Source organism: Brassica napus, chromosome A5, assembly GCF_020379485.1.
Source record: "Brassica napus cultivar Da-Ae chromosome A5, Da-Ae, whole genome shotgun sequence".
Taxonomy (NCBI): Eukaryota; Viridiplantae; Streptophyta; class Magnoliopsida; order Brassicales; family Brassicaceae; genus Brassica; species Brassica napus.
In genome coordinates this window covers 7696139-7723527 of record NC_063438.1, presented here as the reverse complement: position 1 = coordinate 7723527, position 27389 = coordinate 7696139, and the positions used below count along the sequence as shown (strand labels likewise).

At 32.6% G+C, this 27389-nt stretch overlaps 4 protein-coding genes and 1 long non-coding RNA gene across 5 annotated transcripts; 2 read left to right on the top strand and 3 right to left on the bottom strand.

Annotated features, from left to right (window-relative positions):
* The first annotated feature begins 8341 nt into the window (after positions 1-8341).
* Positions 8342-9675, top strand: LOC106451426. Its single transcript, XR_001289564.3, has 3 exons — positions 8342-8561; positions 8717-8760; positions 8850-9675. It is a non-coding gene; the product is annotated as an uncharacterized LOC106451426 (long non-coding RNA).
* A 2899-nt stretch (positions 9676-12574) lies between these two features.
* Positions 12575-13550, bottom strand: BNAA05G11940D. The gene has a single exon (XM_013893355.3). The coding sequence runs from the start codon at positions 13495-13497 to the stop codon at positions 12598-12600; it is 900 nt and encodes a 299-aa protein (XP_013748809.2). The 5' UTR covers positions 13498-13550; the 3' UTR covers positions 12575-12597.
* Positions 13551-14035: 485 nt separating this feature from the next.
* LOC111215603 (root phototropism protein 2) lies at positions 14036-19249 on the bottom strand. The gene is made up of 4 exons (XM_022719334.2): positions 18997-19249; positions 18832-18901; positions 18343-18720; positions 14036-15506 (listed from the first exon to the last, which is right to left on the bottom strand). Exons 1-4 carry the CDS (start codon positions 19065-19067, stop codon positions 14250-14252), a joined length of 1776 nt encoding a protein of 591 aa, XP_022575055.2. The 5' UTR covers positions 19068-19249; the 3' UTR covers positions 14036-14249.
* A 1759-nt stretch (positions 19250-21008) lies between these two features.
* LOC106451416 (L-type lectin-domain containing receptor kinase IX.1-like) lies at positions 21009-25385 on the top strand. The gene has a single exon (XM_013893351.3). It carries the CDS (start codon positions 22266-22268, stop codon positions 24210-24212), a length of 1947 nt encoding a protein of 648 aa, XP_013748805.2. The 5' UTR covers positions 21009-22265; the 3' UTR covers positions 24213-25385.
* A 609-nt stretch (positions 25386-25994) lies between these two features.
* On the bottom strand, positions 25995-26854 carry LOC106454885 (monothiol glutaredoxin-S9). Its single transcript, XM_013896968.3, has one exon. It carries the CDS (start codon positions 26488-26490, stop codon positions 26182-26184), a length of 309 nt encoding a protein of 102 aa, XP_013752422.1. The 5' UTR covers positions 26491-26854; the 3' UTR covers positions 25995-26181.
* Positions 26855-27389: the final 535 nt, after the last annotated feature.

Sequence of the window (27389 nt, the reverse complement as noted above, 5' to 3'; positions counted from 1 at the left end):
TCTCAAATAATATATAGGGGATAAGTTTGGTGGCATAAATTGAAACAAAAGTTGAAAAAGTTATAGCAAAACTAGTATTATTTCAATGGTGGAATTAACTATATATTATTCATAGCAACCGGGGCTTTTATTTCTATTGGTAAAGGGCTTACAATTGTGAGTACTGCCTTCTGGATTCGAATTCTGGCCATTGGGAAATTAACATTTCGGCATCGCCAGAGACAGAGGACCGTCACGTGGCAACACGTGACTAGTCTATATCACTTATGTGAGGCCATGATACTTCTGTATAATTCAAAAAAAAAAATAGAGAATTTAGTCAGTTGTCCGTCCTCTCAGGAAGCATGCTTTATGTAGGAGAATTACTAGATTATCGAGATGTTACGAGGTTCTTAGTCGTATGATTATGAATCATATATATATATATATATATCATTTGCATAACTATATGATATCTTCCACCTGGAGGTGCGAAAGGAAGAAAAACAAACTCCTAAGCAGATACTAAATGCAAACATATATTCCTAAGATGCGATCTCATGGCAACTTAAGTTATATGTAGGATTTATCTGCTGGTCCATTCCATATAATATACTTTTGTTGTGTTCCAAGCTATTCAACAACAAATTCACTATATTATGTTCTTTTTGTTGCTCAATTAACCTCACTTTTGTTTTGTTTACATCTCTCTCACACGCACAAACATGAAATTTATAGTAAATTTCACTAAATCTATATCATGAAATTTGTATGCATTAACTTGGCAATTGGATCACCAGCTAATAACCTACTTTGTTTAGTAAAACACACATTTATCATTATGTTTGGACTAAAACTGTCACTTATGATTGGGATGGATCACTTATCGCTATTTTGTATTATTTGAATTTGTCATTTAACGTCATACGCTTGTATCATACTCTTTCCAACCACATGCCATTAACAAAGAATTTCTGTAGTATAGACTGCAGTGTTTTGTACTTATTCGGCCGACTGACCTTCAGCTCAACGAAAGTTAGATCTAAAAGTACTTATAGCATGGTATTATATCATAAACTTTGAGTTAGCCAACAGCTTTTTTGATGAAGTTTGAATTATTAAATAAAAATCAAAATTTTGAGCTAGACACTTAAAAATAAAATTTAAAAGAAGCACAGATTGGTCGTAGTGTAAGTCCCCTCCTAAAAGTAATTTTACTCGAAAGGTTGTAAATCTTAAATATCTCAGAAATGTCACTTAAAACAATTGTATTTAAATATGGGTTTTAAACACAATTAAATATAATTGTGTTTATATCGGTGAGATACTTAGGTTGCGAACATTGCAAAAAACTAAGGATTTGAATGGTGACCATCGTCTCACCCTGCCCTGCAGTTAACAGTAACAAAAATCTCTATATATAGTATATATCTATACATTTTTATAACTGTGAGAACCGTTTGTCCCGCACCGCTCAAACCACAGTCATCATTCGAAGCCTAAATAAAGTTGCTTTTAAACATTTTGAATAGATAGTTTTCGATGTAGGATTCTAAACTTATATATATATATATATATATATATATACTTACATATATATATATATGTAAGTAAATCAAAGTATTAATATATAATTGTGAATATTCCAAAGCCATGAAAACCCAAAATATTTTGGTGTAGGGCCGGGTTCTCATGATTTTGAATGTCAAATTTAAAGTGATTTGATTTTAATAAAATTTTAAATGATTTTAAGTGAATATTAGAATTTGGTGTGATTTTGGTTAAACAATCCTAGAATCTCATCTAAAACTATGGGATTTGGATTTTTATTTTTATAACTAAAAAACCCCTCTCAAACACCTTAAAAATATTTAAATGTGAACATCCCTATGATTTTGAATGTGAAATTTAAAGTGATTTGATCTTAGTAAATTTTTAAATGATTTTAAGTGAATATTAGAATTTGGTGTGATTTTTGTTAAATAACTCTATCTCATCTAAAACTATGAGATTTGAATTTTTATTTTTTTATAACTAAGAAATCTCTCTCAAAGACCCTAAAAATATTTAAAACACTCTAAAATCTCCTATTTAAATTTTGTTCCATAATAGTGGATTTTAAAGTGTTTTATAAAATGACAAGTTTAATAACACTGGATTTTAAAGTTTTTTCTTTAATCTTCGTTTTATCGTTTTAATACAATTCATCTAAAACTAAGTCTAAAACTCTCCTCCCCTCACCCCCCCCCCCCCCCCCCCCCCCCCCAAAAAAAAACTTATACTCCGCTCTGTATTTTATTATATTTGAGAATTTGTCTTAAAAATTTGCTCTAAACTCGAATTTATACGGTAAATAAGTAACACAAAAAATTAATGTTTTTAGTAATCTGCCCTAGACCCTCGAATGGATTCGTAAATAACTTGCACTCATTCGGTAGTTTAGGCTCTAATATGTCTTTTTATATTATGATTTTTTTCTAGAATAGTTACTGGATTCAATCGATTTTTTCTCACAACAAACGTATTACGTATATCGTTTTGTTGTCTGATTACTATGTACAATGATTCTTTTTTATATAAAAAAAATAATACTATTAACTTATGTTCTACATACATCTTATATATTAAAACAGAAGTCACAACTTTGATTCATGTGTAATTTAAAAAAAATGACTTAATAGACCTATTCCTAGAAAGTCATGTTACATTTAATATATAATCTTATCATTTAAATTTTGGGCATACTAGAAAATTTTATTGGGCTATCAATAATTGAATTTAAACAATAGATTATCTATTGAATTATAGATAGTATAAATTAAATAGATATAATTTAATATTGTAATACTATATATCTATATGCTAAATATTTAAATATTTGTCATTGTTAACTTTTAAAATCAGAAAGTTTTTTTTTTAAAATAACAAAAATTATATTATATAACAATGATTAATATTTACTACCTTAAACCAATGAAAACAAATTTTAAACTATATAGTTTATTTTAAAAATTAAACAAAAACTTAATGTTTAATTATTTACTCAATAATATAAATCTATGAAGCGAAAAGTTTAATTTTTTAAATACTTTATAAATTTGTGAAATGTTACAATATCTTTGATATGACAATAAAATAATATTTTACTAATCTTTATATATATAGTTACGATTTTAATAATAAAATAATAATCCAAAAATATATATATAGAAGAAGATATAAATACATGTGAAAGTTTGAAATAATCTATTCAATGAAAAAAATATACAGTAAAAAATTTATTATGTTTTAAAAATTGATAGACACATATATATTATAATATATACCAATTTAGAATTGAAAACAAAATATTTATATAAAAATAAATTAAAACAAAAAGACTCACAGTTGCGCGGATCGATATCTAACGATACATTCTTAAAACAATGTCATAAATTGTAGATGGTCGTTCAGTAAAGGTACGTTGTATTGTTTAATTAAAGGTTGTCTAAACGGCTTTTAAACTTTAAGAGGCTGTTTGGTTCTTTTTTGGTACGTGGACTGTATCTATACCATGTAGCCAATGGTTTAGGACTTTTTTCTTTTTTCCAATTTTTACCTTAAATATTGTTTTTTATAATTTCAGATATCCTTCGGAAAATGTATTAACAAGAAAATTTTAGTAACACTATACTGGAGTATCGTTTTTATATTATGAATATATCAGACAAACTGACAAAGAGTAAAACAATTAGCATTTGACGGCTGGACCAATGGGGAGCAATGCAAAGTTACAGAAACCCATGTACAAACAAGAAGAAAAAGTCAGTAGAACACAGAAATGAACACATGAGGAAATTAAATCCGTCACGGCGAGAAAAAAAGAAAGAAACAGTGTGAAACAGTGACTGAGCGTAGGTTTGAAACTGAACAGCTCGAGACGCCGTCACAGATGACGCCGTTAAGAAGACATATTATACTGGTTTGTCCCAAAGTTGTGGTTGTTAAAATAAATGCGAAGCACAGACAGGCTCAAACATTTGGCGAATACACATCCACGTGAAATGGTTCAATGTCAATGTCAATAGAGTCAATTTGGCAATCATCTGTGAAATGGTTCATTTATTGACTTCAAAAATAAATGATAGCCTATCACATAAGGTCGTCACGTAATTTGTTTGTGGCGTATTTAAATAAGGAAAGAGATAAGCCCAGCACGAAAGACAGCGACATGGAGAAATGGTGTTACCTACCTCTCACCATATCCACCATTACCCCCAAATTTGTCTACCATAATATACTTCTCATTTAGTTGAGTGGATCATAAGTTTCCACATCACCTTCTCGTTTGCACAACCACGATCTTAAAATGGGCCTTCTTACTTGGACCCACCGACACATTGCAGCATGTGCGCATTAGCCAGAACTAGGCTTATTTTAATAAGTTTCAATAGTTCTGGTAAGTGTTCCCTTTATGAGATCTATACAAACATGTGTTACTATGTATAATATCAACCACAATGTTAATGAACATGTAGTGTAATCATTGACAGAAACAACAAAAGTTAAGGATAGAGGAGCGAACCAAAAAAAGAAAGTGTAGCCAGATGAACTAAATGAAAATGAAAAATTGTCCAACCACAACACAATTGTTGGACAGTACACACCATGTTTGTTTGAAGTTAAGGAAAATTGTCCTGATTTACTTCTTTAAACATACAGTATTCATTTGCAGTCTAGATTCAACAACAACTAACAAGAACACAACACATTAGTATCAAAGGAAAAACAAATAGTCAGTGTTCTTATACTACTATTAATTAGCCAGACTTCACGATGCTAAGACCATTCCTCTCTTATGTCCTGCAACACCTTCTAAAGCCTCTCATACCCATCTTTGTAATAGTCAAGAGATACACACAATTGCCTTATCGCTTCTCTTTACTGTTCAGCCACTTCTGTTGCGGTTATTCTCTTCGTCTCCACCTCGTCTCCAAGCTCGTCTTCATTCGTCTATTCTATTTAAATAGGATCATTGCTAACATTTATCTTTATAATTTGACACCAAAAAAAAAAAATTATCCCTAAAACTTTTTGGAATATTTTTTTTTTTTTGCAATTACACCTATTTAAAAAATATTCAGATAATTATATAACTATATCTAATTAAATTAAAAGGGTAACCACGATCTATTTCTCTCGAAGTTTAGCAGTTACGTACGTTTCCTTCTACAGAAAGCAGTTTGATTATTGATTTACCTTTTACACATGGTTTCTCATGATCATCCTACTGTACTGTTGTAAACTGTTATTGAGCAAACCAGCCAGCCTGGATAACAGATACAGAGACAATTTACAACACTATGTTTATGAAGAATCAGGATTTCTCCTCAATTCATGCTATGAAACCCAGTTTATGAAAAACATGAACTTTCTTTCTGAAAAGTTCCAAACACTGCAAGACGATACCGTTTTGAGCTTTTTGAACAAATGTGACTATCCCACCAGCATGAGTGTGATTTCTTGGTCATATACCTTTTAAACTGCTTCTTACTAAGAGCCTGAAACATCCGACAAAGTGAGTAAATCTTAGGACCATGAGACTAAACACAAGGATCTAATATGTGAAAAGATCACAAAACGACGGTGTCTTACCGCAGATGAGGCCATGGCTTTGAGGCGTGTGGTGAATTTCAGTAATTTCCTTCAAGAAAGTTCAAGAGAAATCAAAATAGTCAACGAAGGTGATTCATACACTAACAACTAGCCTTTGCACGCATATGAAAAAACTCAGGTGAATAACTGACGTCCAAAGACTTGAATCTCTCGTATTGAAGTTTTGCTTGAATTTATCGAAGCAATTGGCATTAAGAAAAATTAAAGAAACAAATCCCCTAGTGTATATATATCCTACTATATAAAAGGGACTAAATCCCTCATTTCTAAGCTCTGCCACATGGACAAAATATTGTGAACCAACCAAGATGCCATGTCATCCGGACTGGGCTTGAGTTAAAAAAAAAGCTATTTTCAGAGCCCATTCGACCCATCTCAAAGCTCATTCCCGAACCACTCTCTCATAAGCATAATCCCGTGTTCTAAACATCCAGTGTTAAATTTTTTAAAACACTCATATGTTAGAAATTGTTTAGAAAATATCTTTATATAAATTTTTTTTCTTGAATAATATTTAATTATAATTTTTTGTATCTTTTTAACTTTTATAATAAAAATATTTTTTTCAGATAGCAACAAAATATATATAAGAATCCTACTATATAAAAAGGACTAAATCCCTCCTTTCTAAGCTCTGCCACATGGGCAAAATATTGTGAACCAACCAAGATGCCATGTCATCCGGACTGGGCTTGAGTTAAAAAAAAAAGCTATTTTCAGAGCCCATTCGACCCATCTCGAAGCCCATTCCCGAACCACTCTCTCATAAGCATAATCCCGTGTTCTAAACATCCAGTGTTAAATTTTTTAAAACACTCATATGTTAGAAATTATTTAGAAAATATCTTTATATAAATGTTTTTTCTTAAATAATATTTAATTATAATTTTTTGTATCTTTTTAACTTTTATAATAAAAATATTTTTTTCAGATAGCAACAAAATATATATAAGAATTATCTTATTTTAAATTTTTTTGATAATTTTATTATATTATTTTAGAATCAATTATTTAATATTAATATAACATATAAATTTTATATGATTAAAATAAAATTCATTTTTAATTATATATAAAATTCATTAAGGGTATTGTTTTAATTAACACATTAGCGAATCAGTTAGAAATTAATAATAAATCAATAAACTATCTAAAAGTCTAAAACCTAATAAAATATGACAAATAAGAAAAACTAACTGAATTTTAATATAAAATATAAATTTAATATTACTAAAATAAAATTCATTTTTAATATATATATATAATATTAATTAAGGGTATTTTTAAATTAATAAATTAGTGACTTAGCTAAAAATAAATAATAAATCAATGATTTAGCTAAAACCTAATAAAAACATGACAAATAAGCAAATTTACTAAAATTATGGATAATATAAAATATGATTGATTTTTTTAATACAAAATTAAAATAAGAGTTTTGTTAAATAAAACATAAGTTTGCCGTATCGGTGTTACAATAAAAAACAATCATTAATAGTATCGTAGGAATGATGTCTTTCCTATTAGCGAATAAAATTGAAGCAGAGTGTTGGAGGATAGCTCAATGTATCGACGAGATTATGGAGATTGATATGGGAGTTGAGGTAACGGACACAACTGTTCTTCCGCAAAGAAACGCTCCTGCTAGACATCCTGGATAAATGAAAGAGACATATCTGGACTTGGCTTTGTGTTAATGGATGGTGACTTTCCAATCCTGTTTGGAGCAAGGCCCGATATGCACACACTAAATCACCACTTCAAGCGGAAGCTGAAGATTTGCTATAGGCAATGCAAGTGATACTGAAGTTTGGACACAGAGAGATGGTCTTTCAATCGACTGTGAACAACTGGTTATACTCATTCAAAAGGAGGAAGATTGGCCTGCGTTGGACAAGGAGCTCGACGAAATACAGGCTGTATCCAAAGAATTTTCTGAACTTTCTATTGCTTATATTCCTAGATCTTTAAAATTCCGTACGAATAGCCTAGCAAAAGGTGTCCGATCACGCGCATCTTGATCAGCTTTTGTAAACCCTTTTGTACCAAGTTGGCTAGCCCCACAAGCTAGCATGAGGGTGCCAAAAAAAGGAATAAAGTTGAAAGTGAAACTAAATATCCCAATAAACAAATTTATCAGAAGCCCATATTTATGTGGATGTCTATATGGGACAAACAATTTTTTTAGACAATTATAGAATATAGTCACGAAAATCAATCCTAAAATATATAATTTAAAAAAGCCATTTAAACAAACCATCAAAATTTTCAATATTACACCAAATAAAAATATAAAGGCCAACTATATTTTCTTCATGTATAATGTGTTGTGGTAAGATTTAAAAAAATTAACAGTAAGGAAAAATTAGATTTTTAATTCTAAATTTACAGTTAAAACATAACATTTTATAAAACTAAACAATTGACATAATAGTACAAAAATATGAAGAAAAAAAATCAAAATACTATCCGCGCGTAGCGCGGACAAGGACCTAGTATATATAAAAGAAGCTTTGGATCCCTCCTAGATGGTCCACGTAGGTGGACACGTCATCAATTCGGTCGAAGTCGTGACGTCACCTGTCCCGCTTTACAAAATGCAGCGTTTCATTTATTCTGATTCATATTTTGTTTGGGCTTTAGATTGCAAATGGGTTTTAGATGAAGCTCTGAAAAGCCCATCTCCAAAATAGTTTAGTTCTGTCTCTAAACGCGTCGTTTTTTATTTCAATGGTGGAACCATTATTCTTCTCCACCGGCGGGATGTAGGCTCTAAGTCTAGGGTTTCGATTCATCTTCTTCCTCAGACCCTGATTTTAATCAGTTTCACCTTCGTCTTCTTAAAGGCCTCCTTGATTCAATCATACACGATCTACATTTATTTCTGCTTCTCTCTTGCAAGGCGGTGGAAATCTCAGTATAAAAAGGTTACCATTCCTATTCTCGAAATCATCCTACCAACCTATTCAAACATATATATCCCTTTATTTTCTGGAAAATGGCTAGCTCTAATTTAAGTATCCTCCATCTCTTCTTTCTAATTAACTACTCTACGTACATGACTTTTGTCAATTTCTTATAGGAAGGACCAAGAAAAACAAAGCAACAACAATTAACCAAATATGGGTATATTCTCATCATCTTCTTTTCAGTTTCTCTACATTTTGTATTTTTGCTTAGATGTTAGTGATTAGAGTTCACTGATGTATATTTAGATAAGCACTGCAAATGGAACAAGAAGAAACAGAGGCACTCCAGAACCGCATGAAACTATATGTACCTTTCTTACGGGTTTTGATTGTTGTAATCTTTCATCTTTTGATGATCTGTAGTGGATCATATCTTTAGTTTTGGATAGGCTTTGGTGTTAATTGTTAAATCGTTTGTTTCTAACATTGTCTCTCTTCCGAGATTTGTCCTCTTCTCTTTTTCCCGAGTTACAGTGATTTTGCAATTAATCTGGTTAATGTTTAGCGAAAAGCTTTTGTTCTATTTGAGACCGTTAGGATTTATTTCTTAGAGTCACAGAAAACCACTGCTCTACTTTGTCTTCTTCGCCTGTGACCTTTTAACCTTTCAACTTCGTAGGAGTTCGTCGCGTTGGAGCATCTCAGAATCACAGATCGTTGTTTGATTATATCTACTGCTGTCAGGCCGCGAGTATGTGGAGCTTGCAGTGCCATGACACTTAGCTTCTCACTTTTTCACACTTAGTTTCAAAAAGAAAAAAAAAAGAAGATTGTGTTTAGCGGTTCAAATGAAGTCTTGACTTCTCGGATGAGTTGATAAGGAAGATGGAGCTTAGAAGCCTCCGTAGTTACTGAGCCTGCTGTTAGTAGACGACCCTATTGTTGGGGAATTGTCCCGAGTGTACGCACTGCAATGATTTTATATATGTTAGATTTTTATAGGAACATGCTCATTAGCATGAAAATAATGAGAAGGGGACAAATATAAATTCAAGTGTAAATTCCGGTAGAAAATATATTATATTATCTCCACTGAAGAAATAAAATAATATCATATTGTTGGTGGAAGTTATGTAAATGTGTTTTGTTTACTTCTCAGGAAATAAAATAAAAACTATAGGACAACGTTTCTGCAAAAATAATTCGATCTTTTGTATCCTAACAGTTAAAAATTTTTTTTGCCAATGATTGGAAAAGAAAAGTGTAAAATTGTTGTTAATTTTCAAAATTTTAAAATAGCTTTTATTTAATTAAGTAAAAGAATCCAAAAAAAGAAAGTTATAAATTTTCCCTCTAAATTCTGGGTTGATCCGGTGAGTTGTTTGGTTGTTTCAATTTTGTTTATTATTAAGATCAAATCTACTAAGACATTTATCCATCATTTTCTCTCATTAGTATTTAATTTTCAATGCAAACAAATTTTTAATATCGTTTTCAGTCAGCAGATGATAATATAATGAAAATACATAATTTATACAAAATAGTTTGATGTTTTTTCCCTAACATTTACATAATATAGTTTGTCAATGATTTGAAAAGAGAAAGTGCAAAATTGTTGTTGATTTCCTAAAATCATAAGTCTTTTAAACATTACTCACGAAACGAAGGAGAAGAACTCAAATAATTTTATTTTTAAATATATATAACCCTAAGACCATACCAAAATGTTATGATTCTATCATGTTTTTATGAGATGCGAAAATAAATTATCTTATTTTCTAATGACATTCAGTTTAATTTATCATATACAAGTGAAATTTACCGCGTTTATATATAAGCAGATAATAATACCCGAAGCAACTTTGCATGTTGTTGTTCCTAAGGAAATATTTTTAGAAAGAAGCTGATTGGTTTGAGATATATGATTTCAAATTATTCACAAGTGTAAAAAATAATTGTGTACATTAGTTGCGTTACAAAAGTTTTAATGTTATTTGTATAGTAGCAAATTTATTACACAATCTGAATAATTTATAGGATAAAACATATTAGTGGATTTATGTCTGTCACATATAAAAAATAATTATTTTTATAATAATTCGTCTATGTCTTCTTCTCCAACACATATTAATATTATATATATATATATATGTATACACATACTAATGTGCACATTTCTATAATAGTAAATAATGATTACTATATATTATAAAATTAAACATTTCAAACTAAAATAAATATTAAAAAGATAATGTTATTTATCAAAGAATAGTGAAGGTAACTGTCATTTTAATTCAACAATTATTCACCATCAAAATAAAAACAGAATAAAACTTTAAATAAATAATCTTATTAATCGTAAGAAAAAGTTTAGTTAATTGTAATGAGAATGAACTGAATAAAGAACAATAATCAATAAAATAATGATTTATATTCTTATAGAACAAAATATTTTAAAATAAAAACAAATATTAAACAAAAATAAATAATATTTATCCTAACTATTTAAATTATTTTTAAATTATCATCCCGCCCGTAGGGCGGGCCGACCCTAGTTTGATAAATGATTTGCCATGTGTCACCACAATGATTTTCAAAAAAAAAAAAATGATGACATGACATACTAATAATAATTATATAGTTTAAAGCTAATTGTAATATGGACATTTATATTTAATATTGATTTATACTTTGGTAAATTTATAGAATATGGTAATAAATCATAGATCATCAATAATATAACAATAAATAATATGAAAATAGAAATAAAAATATTTTAAAATTTCAGAAATATAATTTAGTTATATTTTTATAATTATATAATTTTATTACTAAAACGATTTTTCCAAATTGTTTATGAAAACGATTTTTTTAAATTTTATACAGTTTTTTATTTGTAATTTTCTAATGCCAATATCATTAGTTTATTTTTAATCTCTATAAATTTTATAAATATTTTTTATTTTACGATTTGATAGTTATATATCAAACAAATATGTCTTTTCATTTTGTTGAATTTGATTTAATATATTTTAATCAAAAGAAATGCATTAAAAGTCTCTCCAAGATTATATTTTAATTAAATAAAAAAGTAAAATTAAATATTGTAACCAAATAATAAAATCTAAAAGCTTACAAAATTTTATTTTTAAATATAATCTAAATTTTTAAAAAAAATATTTTTGCATATGGTGCAGAAAAACACCTAGTTAAATGATACAAGAAGAAGACGAGAGTATTTTGAATGTGGTAAAGGAGACACGTGAAGTTTTAACAAACCCATTTGGCATTTGCCACAAATTTCAAGAAAATCCAAGCATAAAGTTTCAGCTTTTACCAACGTTCTATATTTAACAGAGAAATCGATGAAACTAATAATATAATCTACATATGATTTTGTCAATTATCTTTCCTTCCCAAGCTTTACTTTGAACTCTATGATGTCAAAACTCATAGCCTTGTAACTTTATTTTCAGCACTGCAATTTAAATATGAAAGCCCTTTTTTAAAAAAAATGTATAATTCTAAATTACAAAGAGAGACAAACTGAGTATGGTAAAAAAAAGCTTATCTTATATCCTGAAAGAAAAAAAAAGCTTCTGACTGAAAATATTCAAGGAATGGTCTCATTGGGCACTTATATCCTCTGCTTTGAAGATGGTTAATCTAATCAAAAATTGATAATCTCTGTTTCATGCTCTTTCAAGATTGGAAACGCGGCTCTGAAAGTGTGAATATGCTTTCATCTAACATGAAATGAAACCCATTTCTTCTGACATCAAACTAACCTTCAACAAACTTAGAAACATAACCATATATTTACAACCTAAGTCAGATGGTGAAAGATGCCCATAATCTTAAGTAAAACATAAATTATGAAAATTTAAATGCGTAATGCAAAAAAAAAGAACTAAATACTTTTGTGATTTTTCGATGTTAATTTTAGAGAAACTATTAATTACTTTTTTCTATGTTATTCCATCTACAACAAGAAAAATTAGAAACCAAAAAAAATAAAAGCAAAGAACAAAGGGTCTTGTGTATTAATCGATTTTCATTGCGAAAAGATTCGAACATCACACATGGGCTTGAGTCCATTGATCACATCACTCTGTTTCACATCTTCACAAGCAATAACAGTTGGTAACCGAATCCTAAACCCCAACCAATCAAAACCCAGTTTCCCACGCAAACGCACATTAACCACAGCTTCAAGCTTCTTCTCTTTGTTTCTCAGCAACGTAGCATCAACATCATAGACCTTTGACTTTCTAAGTCTGGTGGGAATACTCAAATACGTAACGTTTCCAGGACTCTGCGTGAATCCGAGAAGTCTCTTCTGTCCGAGGTTTATGTTCTCAGAAGAGACAGCAGCTTTCATAGGGCTGTAATACAACAACTTGTCGTTCTTGTTAGACAGCTCAAGAACCGTCTTCATGTTCGCATTCATCAAAAGATCCGTACTCGAATTAGCGAAATCTAACCTCGAGAACCTGAGGTTTGTGACAGAAACCTGAGGCAGACTAGCTTTCACCGAAGAGTTCACAGACAGTCCTGTCAACAATAAGATTATAAGAACGATGGAAAGAAACATGCACGTGCATGCACAGCATTTTCTGAAACATCCAGGGCACTTTCTCTTCTCCTCGCGATCCACAAAGGAACCCGAGTTTGTACTTCGGTCCGTCTCTTCTTCTTCTCTGAATCCAGGAAGCTTCAGAGACGATGTCTTTCTGGGGGTTTCGAACCCGTTTCGAGAGACGGAAGGGCTCGAGAACCTGGAGCTCAGGTCAAAAGAGCCTTTCCCGCCGTAGCTGCTATCTTCTCCTTCTCCTTCTTCTTCTTGAACTTTCTCGAGGCCGCGTTGCTTTGAAGCAAACTCAGGGAATACCAATGCGGGATCACCAAATCCGGAAGAAGCCCTCCTTTGAGGAGGAGGAAGATGCTCCGACATTGGTGCTTTGTTTTAGAGATTTCATCAAAATTAGGTTTTGTCTCCCCCTCTACTCAAGTCACAGAAAGGCTGGTTGGAAAGATAACTTCTAAGGTCATAAATCTCTTAACGGTAGATCAAGGCTGTCTGGTCTATAACAAATTTGATTCGTTAATCTATTTATGGCTTATTACATAAAAAAAAAACAAAGTCTACGACCTTAAATTAGAATTTTTCAGATTTTTCATGTACTAATAATCTTCTTAAATCAACTTAAAATTAGCGGCAACGAGTTGTTTTAGTGACTAAAACCTTTGAATTGTCTAATAAAGATTTTGAAACTCATAAGGTTCAAGTTTGTATATTATTTTACAAATAAGAATTAAATTGTGATATACCAGCCTGCATACCCGTTTAAAACAATCAATCTAGAACTGAAGAAAGTCACTGATGAAAGTTTATACTTTTAGTTTAGACATGAACATTCGATTTTCTGTTCGGTTTCGATTAAGTTTATTTAGATTTGGGTAATTAGGTTCTCGATTTAGGAACCGGGTAATTAAAAAAAAATCTAATTAGTGGTATTGATTTTTTTTTACTTTTTAATATCACACTTATTATTATACAATAAACACACTCCAAAAACAAAATAAATCACGCATCAAAAGGAAAAAAAATTGAAAAAAGAGTAGCACACTACTAAGTTAAACACACACACACACACGCAAGGAACAAAAACGCAAAAGTAGTTGATTAAACGTTTTGTTTCCCGCTTAAGAGATAGAGAATCTTCGTCTTCTTGGCTTAGTGATATCAACACCAGCAAGATCCTCATCAATGTTCGAAGTATCCTTAGACCCATGTCTAAACGGATTCAACTTCCCCAGCTTCTTCGAAACCGACGAGAAGAAAGTACTTTTGCTGCTCTTCTTATTGCTCGGTGGTGCATTCGAAGAAGAAGCTCCAGCTGCCCCACCACTCTTCTGCAGATCCGAAACGTACATCTTCATCTTCATCAGCTCACTCCTCAAGGCTTCGTTCTCTTTAGCCAACGAAGCATCAGCTTTGACCTGTCCACGCGTGGCTACAGCCTCAGGGAGTACAACCACTGCTCCTTCTTTATCTTCGACTCCGCTTCTCAGCTTTAGCTGGTCGTAGTAAAGCGCGTGGAGAACGATGTTTACTGGTAGTCTCTTGTTCTGCGAAGCGTGGAGACGTGCCTCGTAAGAAAGCTTGAGAGGGTCCATTGAGCTACAAACTTTCTCTCTCTCGATCTCGTCTAGGTTAGGATGAGCTTTCAAGAAGATGTCTATCGCTCTGTAAAGATCGTCGTCTGACTTTCTTGCAGACTTCGGGACGAGATTCGCGATAGCGTTGAACTTGGAGATCGTTAGCTCTCCGTAGGTAGCGATCTCTGCTAAGTAAGAGTCAACGGTCCTCGCTACTCTTTGTAGCGACGCTGAGAATAATCCTTTGTTGAAGTCTCCGCCGTTGAAAACTCCGACATTCTTCTCCTTCTCGACGAAGGTAGAGATGATTCTTCTGACGCTGTCGAGGTCTAATAGTCTTTCACCGTCGTAGGTGAAAGACGGGATCAAGAGATCGTCGACGGTGACGTGCTCAAGAACGACGGAGATTCGTTTCTCCAGCTCGTTCTTGGAGGCGAGTGAAGCCTCCAAGAAGACGGCGCAACGGAGGAGAGAACAGAGGAAGTTGATAGGGAAAAGTCCCTTGTCTGAAGGTAATAGAGAGACGATGGATTCCACGAGATCTCTCTGTTGAGATCTCTCCTCGGAGTCGTTGTTTTCGGGGTCGGAAAACTTAATTCCTCTGCCGGAATGGTCTCTGACGAGATCGCGTAATGATCTCTCGGTGTAGGTGATGATTGCAGAGGCTAAAGAAGAAGGTTTGAGGCCTCTCTGCTTCATGGAAGCTACGACGTCGGTGAAGAAGTCTACGTCTAAGATACAGAGCTCCTCTGTCCACCAGTTTGGTGGTGTTCGACACGGAAACATTGCCTCGTTGCAAGCCTGTAATAAAAACGTATCATCAGTTAATGTTATAAGCACTACAAAACCTCAGGTTCGGTTTTAACTTTAGATACTTGTCACTCAAGGAACTGAAACAGAGAATATATAGATGTTATGTTGATTAAACCGATCGTTAACCAAACCGAAGTAACTGATCAGAAAACGAATGTAAATACTAGATCGGGGTTTACTTTGGTTACTAACTCACTACTATGTAAATGTTGGAAAATAAATTAACCTAAACACTAATTAAGTTATGTAAAAGTTTGAAAATAAAGTAACCAACACTAACCAAGACCAGGATCTAATATTGGTATCTACTCTATTAAAATAGAGTCCTAAATTTATCTACTATTAAAGTTGTCATTAAAGTTTTGGACTCATTTAAATTTGTTAGGAAGCTACTTATTTTATGGACTATTTCAAGTTTGTTACAATATAATTATATTACACGCCACTATCTATTATAATTTAACCAACTGTACCGATTGTTATCTCCAATTACATTAACAATACAATAACTCTTATTGGACCTATTTTCGTTTAGATGAAACTTGGCTTACAGAAACCTGTCATTATGAACAAAATATTATCAGTATATAAACTTCAATCGGTCTTACCACAACATAAAATTCACAGACGTACCTTTTGAATGAATTAGAGGTTATATATTACATGCATTTTCTAATTTAAATAATATTCACATCTACTAATTTTGAAAATACAATCCAACTAAAAGAACATTAGAAAAATATAAAATATATCTTTTTTTGAAAAATATAAAATATATCTAATCTATAAATTAGTGAGATAATATTGATAATAGATTTGATCAAATCTATACAAACTTGACATACACACTAAATCACCGATAACAACTTAATAAGATTTTTTGTTATATATATATTATTTTATTTCTATCTTGCTAAACCCTATCGGCTAATCCGACCAGCCCCGGGAAGATCACACGTAATGTTACAGAGTAGACTGGCTACCACATTGCATAACCCGAGTTTGAAATATTTCCCGACTAATGCCAAGAAGTGAATCAATCATATATTATTCTGTTATATTGGAAAAATTGATATCTAATTTTAAACAAAATTTTCCTCCTTATAATATGACCTTCCAATTGCTCGACTTCTCATCTCCATTCATAATTTTTCATATCTTAACTTCATATAAGAACATCAAAAACTATGGAAATCAGAATATGCTATCGATTCTTTTTAAAATGAAAATCAAAATATCTTCGGGACACTCATTATACCTAATCGTTAGCACATCACTATAAATAATCCTCCATCAACTAATCACTAAAACATGGTTTAACAAAATAATTTAAATAAAATATAATATTTATATTAAAGAAATATAAATCGAAATTATTTTCCATATATTTTAACATATCTTCTATTAAAAAGAGAAGTATCATTTTTATCTACCATAAAAATTCATAATAGATCTATTTCCTTAATTACATATAATTGATTATTTACATTAATCTATTGAATATATAAGATTTCTAAAAATCTTAATAACTATAAATATATTAAATTACAAATCTGTTGAGATAAATCTAACAAAATCTTACTAAAAATTTTAAATACTTTTAACATTAATAAATTGAATAATTTCGTAAGTAGTAATATAATATTATTATAATTTTTTTAAATTACTATAAAAATAAATAAAATTATATGCTTTTTATAAATTTTAGAATTATTTTTATATTATATTACAATAGAAGTAATATATGAATTAAATATGAATACTATATTAATTAATAAATTAACATACTAAAAAAATTATTTCATTTAAATAAATAAATAAAATAGTATTCACCATTTAAAAATATCAAAATATTATTCACCGTTTAAAAGGAGTAAAATTTGTAAATTATGTAATATTTTATATAAAATAAAGTAAAATTGTTAATATATGTTAAACTTTTTATCTACAACTATACATTATCTATTTATTTATTTTAAAATTGCAACATATATTATCTAAAAATGATTACATAAAAATATAATAGAATATAGCTAACATTTACTTTAAGTGCTATTTACAAAATATGCTATTCGAAAACTTTAATTTTTATTTCATTTAAGATACTAAAAGAATTCAATTTTACTTATTAATTTAATATTTATTTTTAATTATGACAAAGAATGTTGAAAAAGTAATAAATGATTTCATCAAAATTTTGAGTTTTTTATATAAAATAATGCATTAGTTTAGTAACAAAAAAAGATCAAAAAATCATCTAATTTTTTAAGCTCAAAAGTTTTGAAAATTAAAAATTCTCCGCACGGATGTGCGGGTTAAAATCTAGTTTTAACTTAAAATTGATTGGTGACAAACTGATTGACTCATTTCATTTATACATTAGGAATTAGGAGATCTCTTCTAAATTTTATTTGGCAAAAAAAAAAGAAGATATCTCATAATTTTTTCTTAACGCTGATTTATTATGATATTACATTTATGAAAAAAATTAAATAGACGATTCGACAACTGACAATACTATATGTCTCTATGTCTCTGAGATGATAGTTCTTCGGTAATTAATTTCGGAATAAGAAACACAAATTGACTGGACCAACTTTATGTCAAATCAATTGTCGATCGGGTTAGATTGTGTGAATCGAAATTTGATATCATATAGTTAAGATGAGTTTTAACATAAGACTAATTTCCCGTAAGTGGATTAACTCATATCACTAATATACTAGTTATAATATTTTCCAATTATATTATTAGTTATGATTTCTACGATTGAACTTTGTCTTTGTTACTAAACACTTATAAAGTAAGTGAGAATGAGTTAAACCTTAGCACCGACGACGTCCACACAACGGCGGACAATACCAAGATCCCGAGAAATAGGAAGTAAAATCTCGCAGGACTTGAGGACAACGACGGCTCCAGAGAGGCTAGACAAGGCGACCTGAGAAAGGAAGTCTTGAGTCCGACCCGCGAGGTTGTTGTCGCAGTACTTATCGGTCATCTGAAGAAACTCAGCGGCGCAGTGAAGAGCCGCCACGTTCTGAACGGTAATCTCGAAGTTAACACCGTAACAGAACTTGGCAGCTTTCTCGAACATCTCAGGACCTCCAGGGATATCCGAGAGATCTATTCTCGTCACGTCACTGTCTTTGGATTCCATTATTAGCTTCCTTATGTAGTTGCTCTTCGCCACTAGCATGAACTATATACAAGATCAAGAAAATTTACAAATAAATCTCGTGTTATAACCATTTTGGACCTAGACAAAACAAAATCGTTAGAACTTTTTATAGTAAAAATGATTCGTTGTTACCTTGTGAAGGGAGAAATTAGCTTCTCCGACTTCAACTACAACATCTGTAGGAATATCTTGTGAGAAAACCCTGCATTAACACACATACAAGTTAGAAATTTCATATGATCAGGGATGAACCTGGTGGGAGATATCTTATATAGTTGAGACTAGACCGGTTCATACCATTGACCGGTTCTCTGAAGAGATGAAGACATTGAGTTCATGTTGATGGGGTTATTTGCTTCAGTCGCCATTGTTATTGGATGTGCAGTGAAGGAGACGATGGAGGCATCATTGGAGAGTGACTATATATTGAAAATTACATAACGTGTTCCCATTCAATCCACCCAATTGCTATGTAATATTAATGTACATTTTGGCGTCTTCCGTCTTCTTTTTCTAATTTTTCCATTTGTCGTTTCGTTATGTTGTTTCATTATTATTATCTCTTTTAGCTAAATCATTCTGATTTTTCTGTTAGTCTTCGTCGGTCAGTTTCCTTTTCACCATTTTATTTTTAACCTTTCCACATTTGGATATATATACTTGTAGTGACTGCTGTTTTAGGAAATTGGGGAATGTATACCTTTCATAAACAACATACGTACGTTTTTCCAACCTATTGATAATTTGTAGATAACATTTAATATCTATTATGTTGTTCATTATGAATTTTTTTGAATATTAACTTATCATTAAAACGTTGATCCTATAACATAGACTAGTTATACGTAGATGTTCACTATACCAATAATATTAAGATCCTTTTTTAAAACGGTGGACATGAGGAATATTGTCAGAAGAAAGGTTATCATCAAGTCCAGTATTATCGTGGCGACTGTTTTAACAAAAAAAAATGTCGTGGCGACTGAACAGAAAAGTCAGGATAAAATGTGACAGACGACGAATATAGATGGCTAATATTAACTTATCTCATAACACGTAATTGTCATCTAAATTAAATATTAGCCGATATCATGCATTAGTTTTTTTCTTTTTTTTGCAGCATTCTGTAGAAAGTGAATCGATCAACGATGAAAACCAAACCGGACCTCGTAGTCTGGTGGTAAAAGAACCTCGGTTGAGATATCCGTCATCACGAGTTCGAGTTTCTGCCACGGCGGATTTAATATGGTTTTCGTTTGGTCTCCAAGACCTTTCTCGCCAGTTCCAGTTGGATATGGTGGGATATTCGAACTAAGTGAGAGGTCCGGATACCTGGATTATCAAAAAAAAAAAAAGATGAAAACCAAGTGAATGATCAAAGATGAAAACCACGATCTTACTTTTGGTTTGGTTAATGAGAAAGTGATAGCAAAAAGGAAAAAAAGGATTTCACATGTAAAAGCCTAAAAATTCTGAATTAAAGGAAGAAAATGCTTAATGTAATTAACAAAAAAAAATGCATATGAATCATTGACAGATAATAAATCTAAGAAATGCGAAATTAAAAGTGGATGTACGATTTGAGAGGTGTGGGAGCCAGGGAAGTCAGGGAAAGTAGGAACATGTCATGGATAGGCCCACTCCAAATATGTGGTGATCCCTTCTTCTTAAACCTCGTGGTGTAAGGTTTCGCTACGTCAACAAATCATCTCTCAGAATCCAGTTTCCCATTTTTGTCCAATCATTATTATACACGTATCCCTATCGTCTTTAAGATATCTCATATCTTTAGTTGCCCTAATAATTCTCTGCCGGTGAGACTAGTCTTTAAACTACATTTGTAGTTTGAATTTGAAGATTCATATTGTATGAATTTACGTAAAACCCTAACCGATTTACGTAGATTTTATATTTTATAATGAACTTGTGAATATGATATGTTATTTAGTAAGAATATTTCAGTCTTCTAACAAAATTTGTTTTCGTAAGTAATCTAAGTACGATCACGTAATAATTTTTTTAAACTAAAATAGTATTCAGAACCTATAAAGCATATATTATTTTTCGCTGCTTAAACAATCTATAATCATTATTCAAATCACAGTGAAAGAACTCGAAAATTGATTTTCTAATCCTATGATGAATTCTTAAACCCCCAAGTTTGCACACTCTCTCTTTCAAGAAAAAGAAGTTGCACACTCACGAGTCACCATGACTGATTTGGTGATTCTAAATCTTGTGGGGGTATTTTATTTTATCAAGATGGAATACTTGCTTCTATAAACTCTTTACTTCTATTCTAATTTTTTTATACAATGGTTTCGCATCCAAACTCCACACTGAAATGCAAATACTCGAATTGGTCAAAGCAACGAGGCTCGTGTGTAGCCTATAAATTCAGAGAGAATAATTGTTCAAGTTCTTAAGGTGGTAAGGCTGTATGTCTTAGTATAAAGTCTAATAAAATTATTCAATGATGAATTCATTCTTTGAATTTTGTTGGACCATAGAGGATGGTGTTATCATCTATTAACAAAAGTACAAACGCCATGAGCTGTAATGCCGTCTAGTTTCAATCAACAGTTTACACCAAAGTGCCTAGTCATCTAAGGACTGATATTTTGGATTGCAGTTTCATTTTAGTTCGATTATAATTCTATAAAAGAAAACCACAAAGTAGAACATAATACTACATATTTATTGTTTATGGATATGGAAATTTCAGATATCCGAATTTTCAAAACGGATTGGAGCAAATTCTTGATCAGAAACTTAAAAATATTGTGGGTGGGGCTACGTAATTATAAACAGCGGTCCCAACCTCACGACGGCTGAACCAAGGAGGCATGAAACAAAACAAAGGCTAAGAAATAGATGCAACTAGAAAACAAAATGAACAATTTGGGCCAAAGTTTGTTATTTGTCAAAAGAGCCCAATGTCTACGTCAATTTTCCTAATCACGCATCATCCAATTCATACACTAATGTCGTCTTCTTAGGAAACGCCAGACGAGTTTAGAACATCTCGTTTTCATTTGAGTAATCTCTTATCCTTTATACATGGTTCGGGTGCTTGCATGGATTCAGATATAGTCAACGGTACGAAATTACGAATATTGTCACTCGAAACTCGCTTGATTGATTTGACGAAGAAAGAAACAATCAACATAGGAGCTTTTGTGAACATCAAAGTATCATGCACAATTGTTTATTACATAAGTGTCATATACTTTTGTTTATTGAGTATATACCTTATATGTTTTAAAGTTCTTTTCACGTCGTGTTCCAATGAAACTTATTTTCTCGTTTTGGGTTAGCATTTGTTTATTCTTAGGATAAACTATGTTGTTTAGCACAATGAATCCTTTCATGTAGCAGATAGACTACGTTGACTGACAAAAGAAAACTCCGTGGTTACAGGGATTTGATTCGGATTCGGTATCAGAAGTTGATTCTGGTTTTATAATTTCAGTTTCATAGTTGACTTGATGGTCCCTAGTCTACAAAAAAAAAGAAGACGATTATAAGTAATGGCATAACGGGTTTCAGAACTTACTACCAGCACAATGAAAAACTCAGTCTTGTTCTTTTCCGTCCTTCTTGTTCTCCCTTTTGCTACCTCACTCCACTTTAACATCTCACGTTTCACACCAGGTGATCCCAACATAGCTTACCAAGGAGACGCTACACCAAATGGCGCCATCGAACTGAACAATGCTGGTTATACTTGTCATGTTGGTTGGGCTACTTACGCTAAAAAAGTTGCTATTTGGGATCCTGAAACAGGGAGGCCTACCGACTTCACAACCAGTTTCACCTTCAAGATTGATACACGTAACTCTACAGAGTTTGGCCATGGGTTTGCTTTCTTTCTTGCCCCTCAAGGCATCCTTATCTCTCCTAATTCAGCTGGTGGTTTCTTAGGTCTCTTTAACGAAACCAACGGCTACTCATCTCGGTTCCCGCTTGTGCATGTCGAATTTGATACTTTCTTTAATGATGAGTGGGATCCTCTTGACATTAAATCTCATGTTGGGATCAACAATAACTCGCTTGCTTCCTCTAACTACACTTCTTGGAACGCAAGCTTGCACAGCCAAGATACATGCCATGCACGGATCACGTATGATTCTGCTTCTAGAAACTTGAGCATCTCTTGGAGTTATGAAGAGACATCTAATCCCCGGGAGAGTTCAAGCCTTTTCTACATCATTGACCTTGCCAAGGTGCTTCCTGCGGAAGTTACCATTGGCTTTTCGGGGTCTACAGGAGCAAATACGGAAGCACATAGGATTTTGTCTTGGGAGTTCAACTCAACCTTGGATGTAGTAGAACCTAGAGAGAGAACTCAAAACATGAAAGGCATCATTGTCGGTGTTTCTCTTGCTGGGTTTGTCCTGTTGACCTCTTTGGTTGCTGGTGCGTTTGCATTGTTTCGGAAGAGGAAGCAAAGAAAGAAGAAAGCGGGGAAGACAGAAGAAAACTTGACATCGTTACACGAAGATCTTGAAAGAGGAGCAGGGCCAAGAAGGTTTTCTTATAAAGATCTTGCTTCTGCTACAAGCAACTTCTTGTATGAAAGAAAGTTGGGTGAAGGAGGGTTTGGAGCAGTTTATAAAGGATACTTAAATGACCTGGATACAATGGTCGCTGTGAAGAAGTTTTCCGGTGCTTCTAAACAGGGAAAGAAAGAGTTCATCACGGAGGTTAAGATCATCAGCAGCTTGAGACATCGAAACCTTGTTCAACTCATTGGTTGGTGTCATGAGAAACAAGAGCTTCTCCTCGTATACGAGTTCATGCCAAATGGTAGTCTTGACTCACACCTATTCGGTAAGAAACCTCATCTCACATGGGCTGTTAGGTGCAAGATCTCTCTAGGTGTAGCCTCCGCGTTGCTTTACCTTCACGAGGAGTGGGAGCAATGCATTGTCCACAGGGACATTAAGGCAAGTAATATAATGCTTGACTCAAACTTTAATGCCAAGCTAGGTGACTTTGGGTTGGCTAGGTTGATGGATCACGAGCTAGGTCCCCAGACTACAGGATTGGCTGGAACTTTTGGTTACATGGCTCCTGAGTACATAAGCACCGGAAGGGCTAGCAAAGAATCTGACGTCTATAGCTTTGGAATTGTTCTGGTAGAGATTGTCACAGGAAAGAAGTCAGTGGAGCCGAGACAAGGAAAAGTTGAGCCTGAGGCAAGTCTTGTAGAGAGGGTATGGGATCAGTACGGAAGAGGAGAACTTATCTCAGCCGTTGATCACCAAATTGGTAAAGATTATGACATGAAACAAGCAGAGTGTGTTATGATTGTAGGGTTGTGGTGTGCTCACCCTGACATAAACTCTAGGCCTTCGATAAAGCAAGCGATCCAAGTGTTGAATTTGGAGGCACCATTGCCTAATCTGCCACACAAAATGCCTATTGCTACATATCATGTGTCATCATCATCAAGCTCAGGTGGAGGAGTAGCAACAACAACGTTTTCTAGCGCTCAACTTGGTCGCTGACTACTCTCAGCCTAAGTATATGCATGCTTTTGTATCCGTTTGCTCTGTTTCATCTGTTGTTATCATATAAATAAACATGTTTTACTTTGTTCTCTTGCAGCGTGATTATTTATTGTGGACTTATCTCTCTGTCTTCTGCACTTGCTTGTGTTCTGTCTGTATAAAAAGTTTCTTCTAGGAGTATATGTTCTCTTGTCTCATTATGGTTTTGAATTCAATTTGTTTCTATAGTAAGTGAAAAGGATTATGGGAAGATCGATAATATGTTTGTTGAGTCCAATGTTAGAAGATCCGTTTTAGGTTATGCAGTGTTAGTGGAAAAAAAAGAAAGCTTTAACATATATATATTTTTTAAACACTAGCTTTCTATAATCATTATAAAAGACTTATAGAGTGGTAAAGAATGCCCTCTATAAACGGAGAAATTCAACAAAGAATTAACTCTGTAAAAATAAATTGAAAAAACACAAAGAGTGAAAGATAGAAAGTAGCATCATTAGATTTCATACGATAGCTTCACAATAAAGAACAAGAAACAAAGGTGTTTAAAAAAAAAAAGAACAAGAAACAAATACTGCTCCCAAACAAGAGCTCGCGGAACATGGAAACACAATACTGTCATGCTTCCTTCCTGAGCCCAAACACCAGTAGAGAATCCTGAGAAGACTTACATTTACGGTCATAACCTAAGTAAACATGAACCAAAGCTCCAAACCATTAGACTAGAGCCGGAGAAACTTAGCCAAGAACTTGCGATGATTAGGGACGATCAACACCATGACTGAACCATTGCTACCAAGCCCAAAATACACTCCTCATAACCACAAATTTTCACCATTGAAATTAACAAAAAGTACCATACCGAAAAGAAGCGACGCGAATAGATTCGAACCCAAAAAAAACCCGACCCGAATAAACCCGATCCAATAAGAACTGATTCATATCTGACCTAAAAACGTGAATATCCAAAAGTCTGATTTTATTATTTTTTCCTATTTTATATATTTTACTTTATATTTTAGTTGAAATGTCTTTTTATCAGCAATCTTCATTATTATTTTTGTAATATTTTTAACTAATATGGAATTTTAAATGTCAAATTTAGAGTTTAAAAACTTTAATTTCAATTATTAATAGTTTATTTATTGTTATTTTACAAAATTGAAGATAAATATGACGGATTTCGGCAAAATTTTGATAAAATTCGAGTATTTTAGATTTTTCAGATCCTAAATATCTGAACCAGACTTGAATACACTATAGATCCAAAAGTTATAGATATTTTACAAATATTTTAATTATAGAACAACTAATCCGAACCCCAGAAAAACTGATCCAAATACGAGAAAAACGATCCGAACCCAAACCAACAAAATTTAAGTATCTAGTTCGGTCCAAATATCTAAGGTCTGAAATACTTAGACCGAAAAAATTCGACCCAAATCCAACCCAAATATCTGAACGCCCATGCCTACAAGGAAGTAACTGATGTACATCCCATTAATGTTACTTCAGTGTCTTCAATATCAGATTCTCCCGCACTCCTCTAAACCCACAACTCTTGGAGTTCAAGTGAGACACAACAACTCGTTTTATTCTGGTCTTGTAATGAATAAGACAACAAGACAAATCGTTGTCTGTAATCGCCATGTAGAAATATATATATATATATATACACTTTGTATTCTCTTTTAGGGGTGTGGTCTTAACTCTTAAGCATATAGCTGTGAATGATATTTATTATCCTTAATTATATTTAATAAAAATGCTATATCCTTTTACTTCCCTGAAATATTACCATAAAAGCTTAAACTAGTCAATTATTACAGGATCACTTTAATGAAATTACAAACAAACAATATTTATAAAGCTACATTACAAAGGTTGCATACTTGCATCGGCTATTAGATTGTGATTTAGATTGTTTCTTATTGAATTATATGTTTAGTTTAGAAAGTTAGAACACATTTTAACATAGATTAGCTTGAAATGGCTTAACCAGCGGAACCAGCGAGCCGCTAAGGTGCATCGACATGACTTCATTGGTCGAACCAACGAGCTTCCCATCCACAAAGATGGCTGGGACCGGTGTGGAACACCCGAGCCTCATTAGGGCTTTCTCTATCTCACGACAATCAGGGTCCTTGTCTATCTCATGGACAGTCGGGTGAACCCCGAGGTCTTGGAAGAGGACCTGGACCGCATAGGACATGCAACACGAGCTCTTGCTGAATATAACCACTCCTTTATCCGAAGACATTCTCACAACTTTATCCATGGTTTCTTAAAGGAAGTCTCAGTCAATCTGTGGCTTGTTTCTTGGAGAAGAAGAAACAAAATTCTTTCTCTCTTGTAGATTGAAAGATATTTAAAACCAAAAGCCCATGAAATAAACCTAGCTTTTGGGTGAAGAAAAGAGTTTTTGTTGTTGTATATCCTATAGTATCAAGCTCAGTGTTGCCTGAGACTTGAGTTTCTTGAATCATAGGCTATTTATAACAAAACAAAGGAAGATGAAAAGAATGTTGAGACCAAAAAGAGATCACAGAAGATCGTCCATAAGGTTCCCCAAGTACATCAAAGTGACTTTATTGTGAACCAAATCAAAATTTTGTTTCTTTTTTTTTATTTGATATTAGTAAGGAGGGACCAACAAAAGTTGCAGATGATCAAAATTCACCTACCCTTTTTTTCCTCCTAGATACCAAGATTAGCATTTCGATTGAACCCATATGCTTCTTTGTTGCAGATATGCTAAAGAATATGGCACATGTGTTATATATTTATTTGCAAGTTCTTTAATGCCAGAGAATTAGAATTTTATATTTATGTGGACCAAACTTTTTCTTTTCTTTATCTAAGAATATTATTTTGTTTCAAGAATCATGCTCAGATGAAGGGTGTGAGATAGCGCAAGGTGGTGGAGAATAACCCAAGAGATATGCTTATATTCTTCTACGGATTGATCGGATCGGATCGTGTCAACAATAATAACCCAATTCTTGAACATGTTACTGTACAAGAAGATATATTGTTTTCTTTGGGAGATTCTCTCAATCACACTTCACTAGTGATCGTGAAGGAATAAAAAATACATATGGGTTTCTCTTGCTTGCCACTTCCTTTTCAGCAATTTGCCAAGATTCTTACCCCCCCCCCCCCCCCCCCCCCATATAA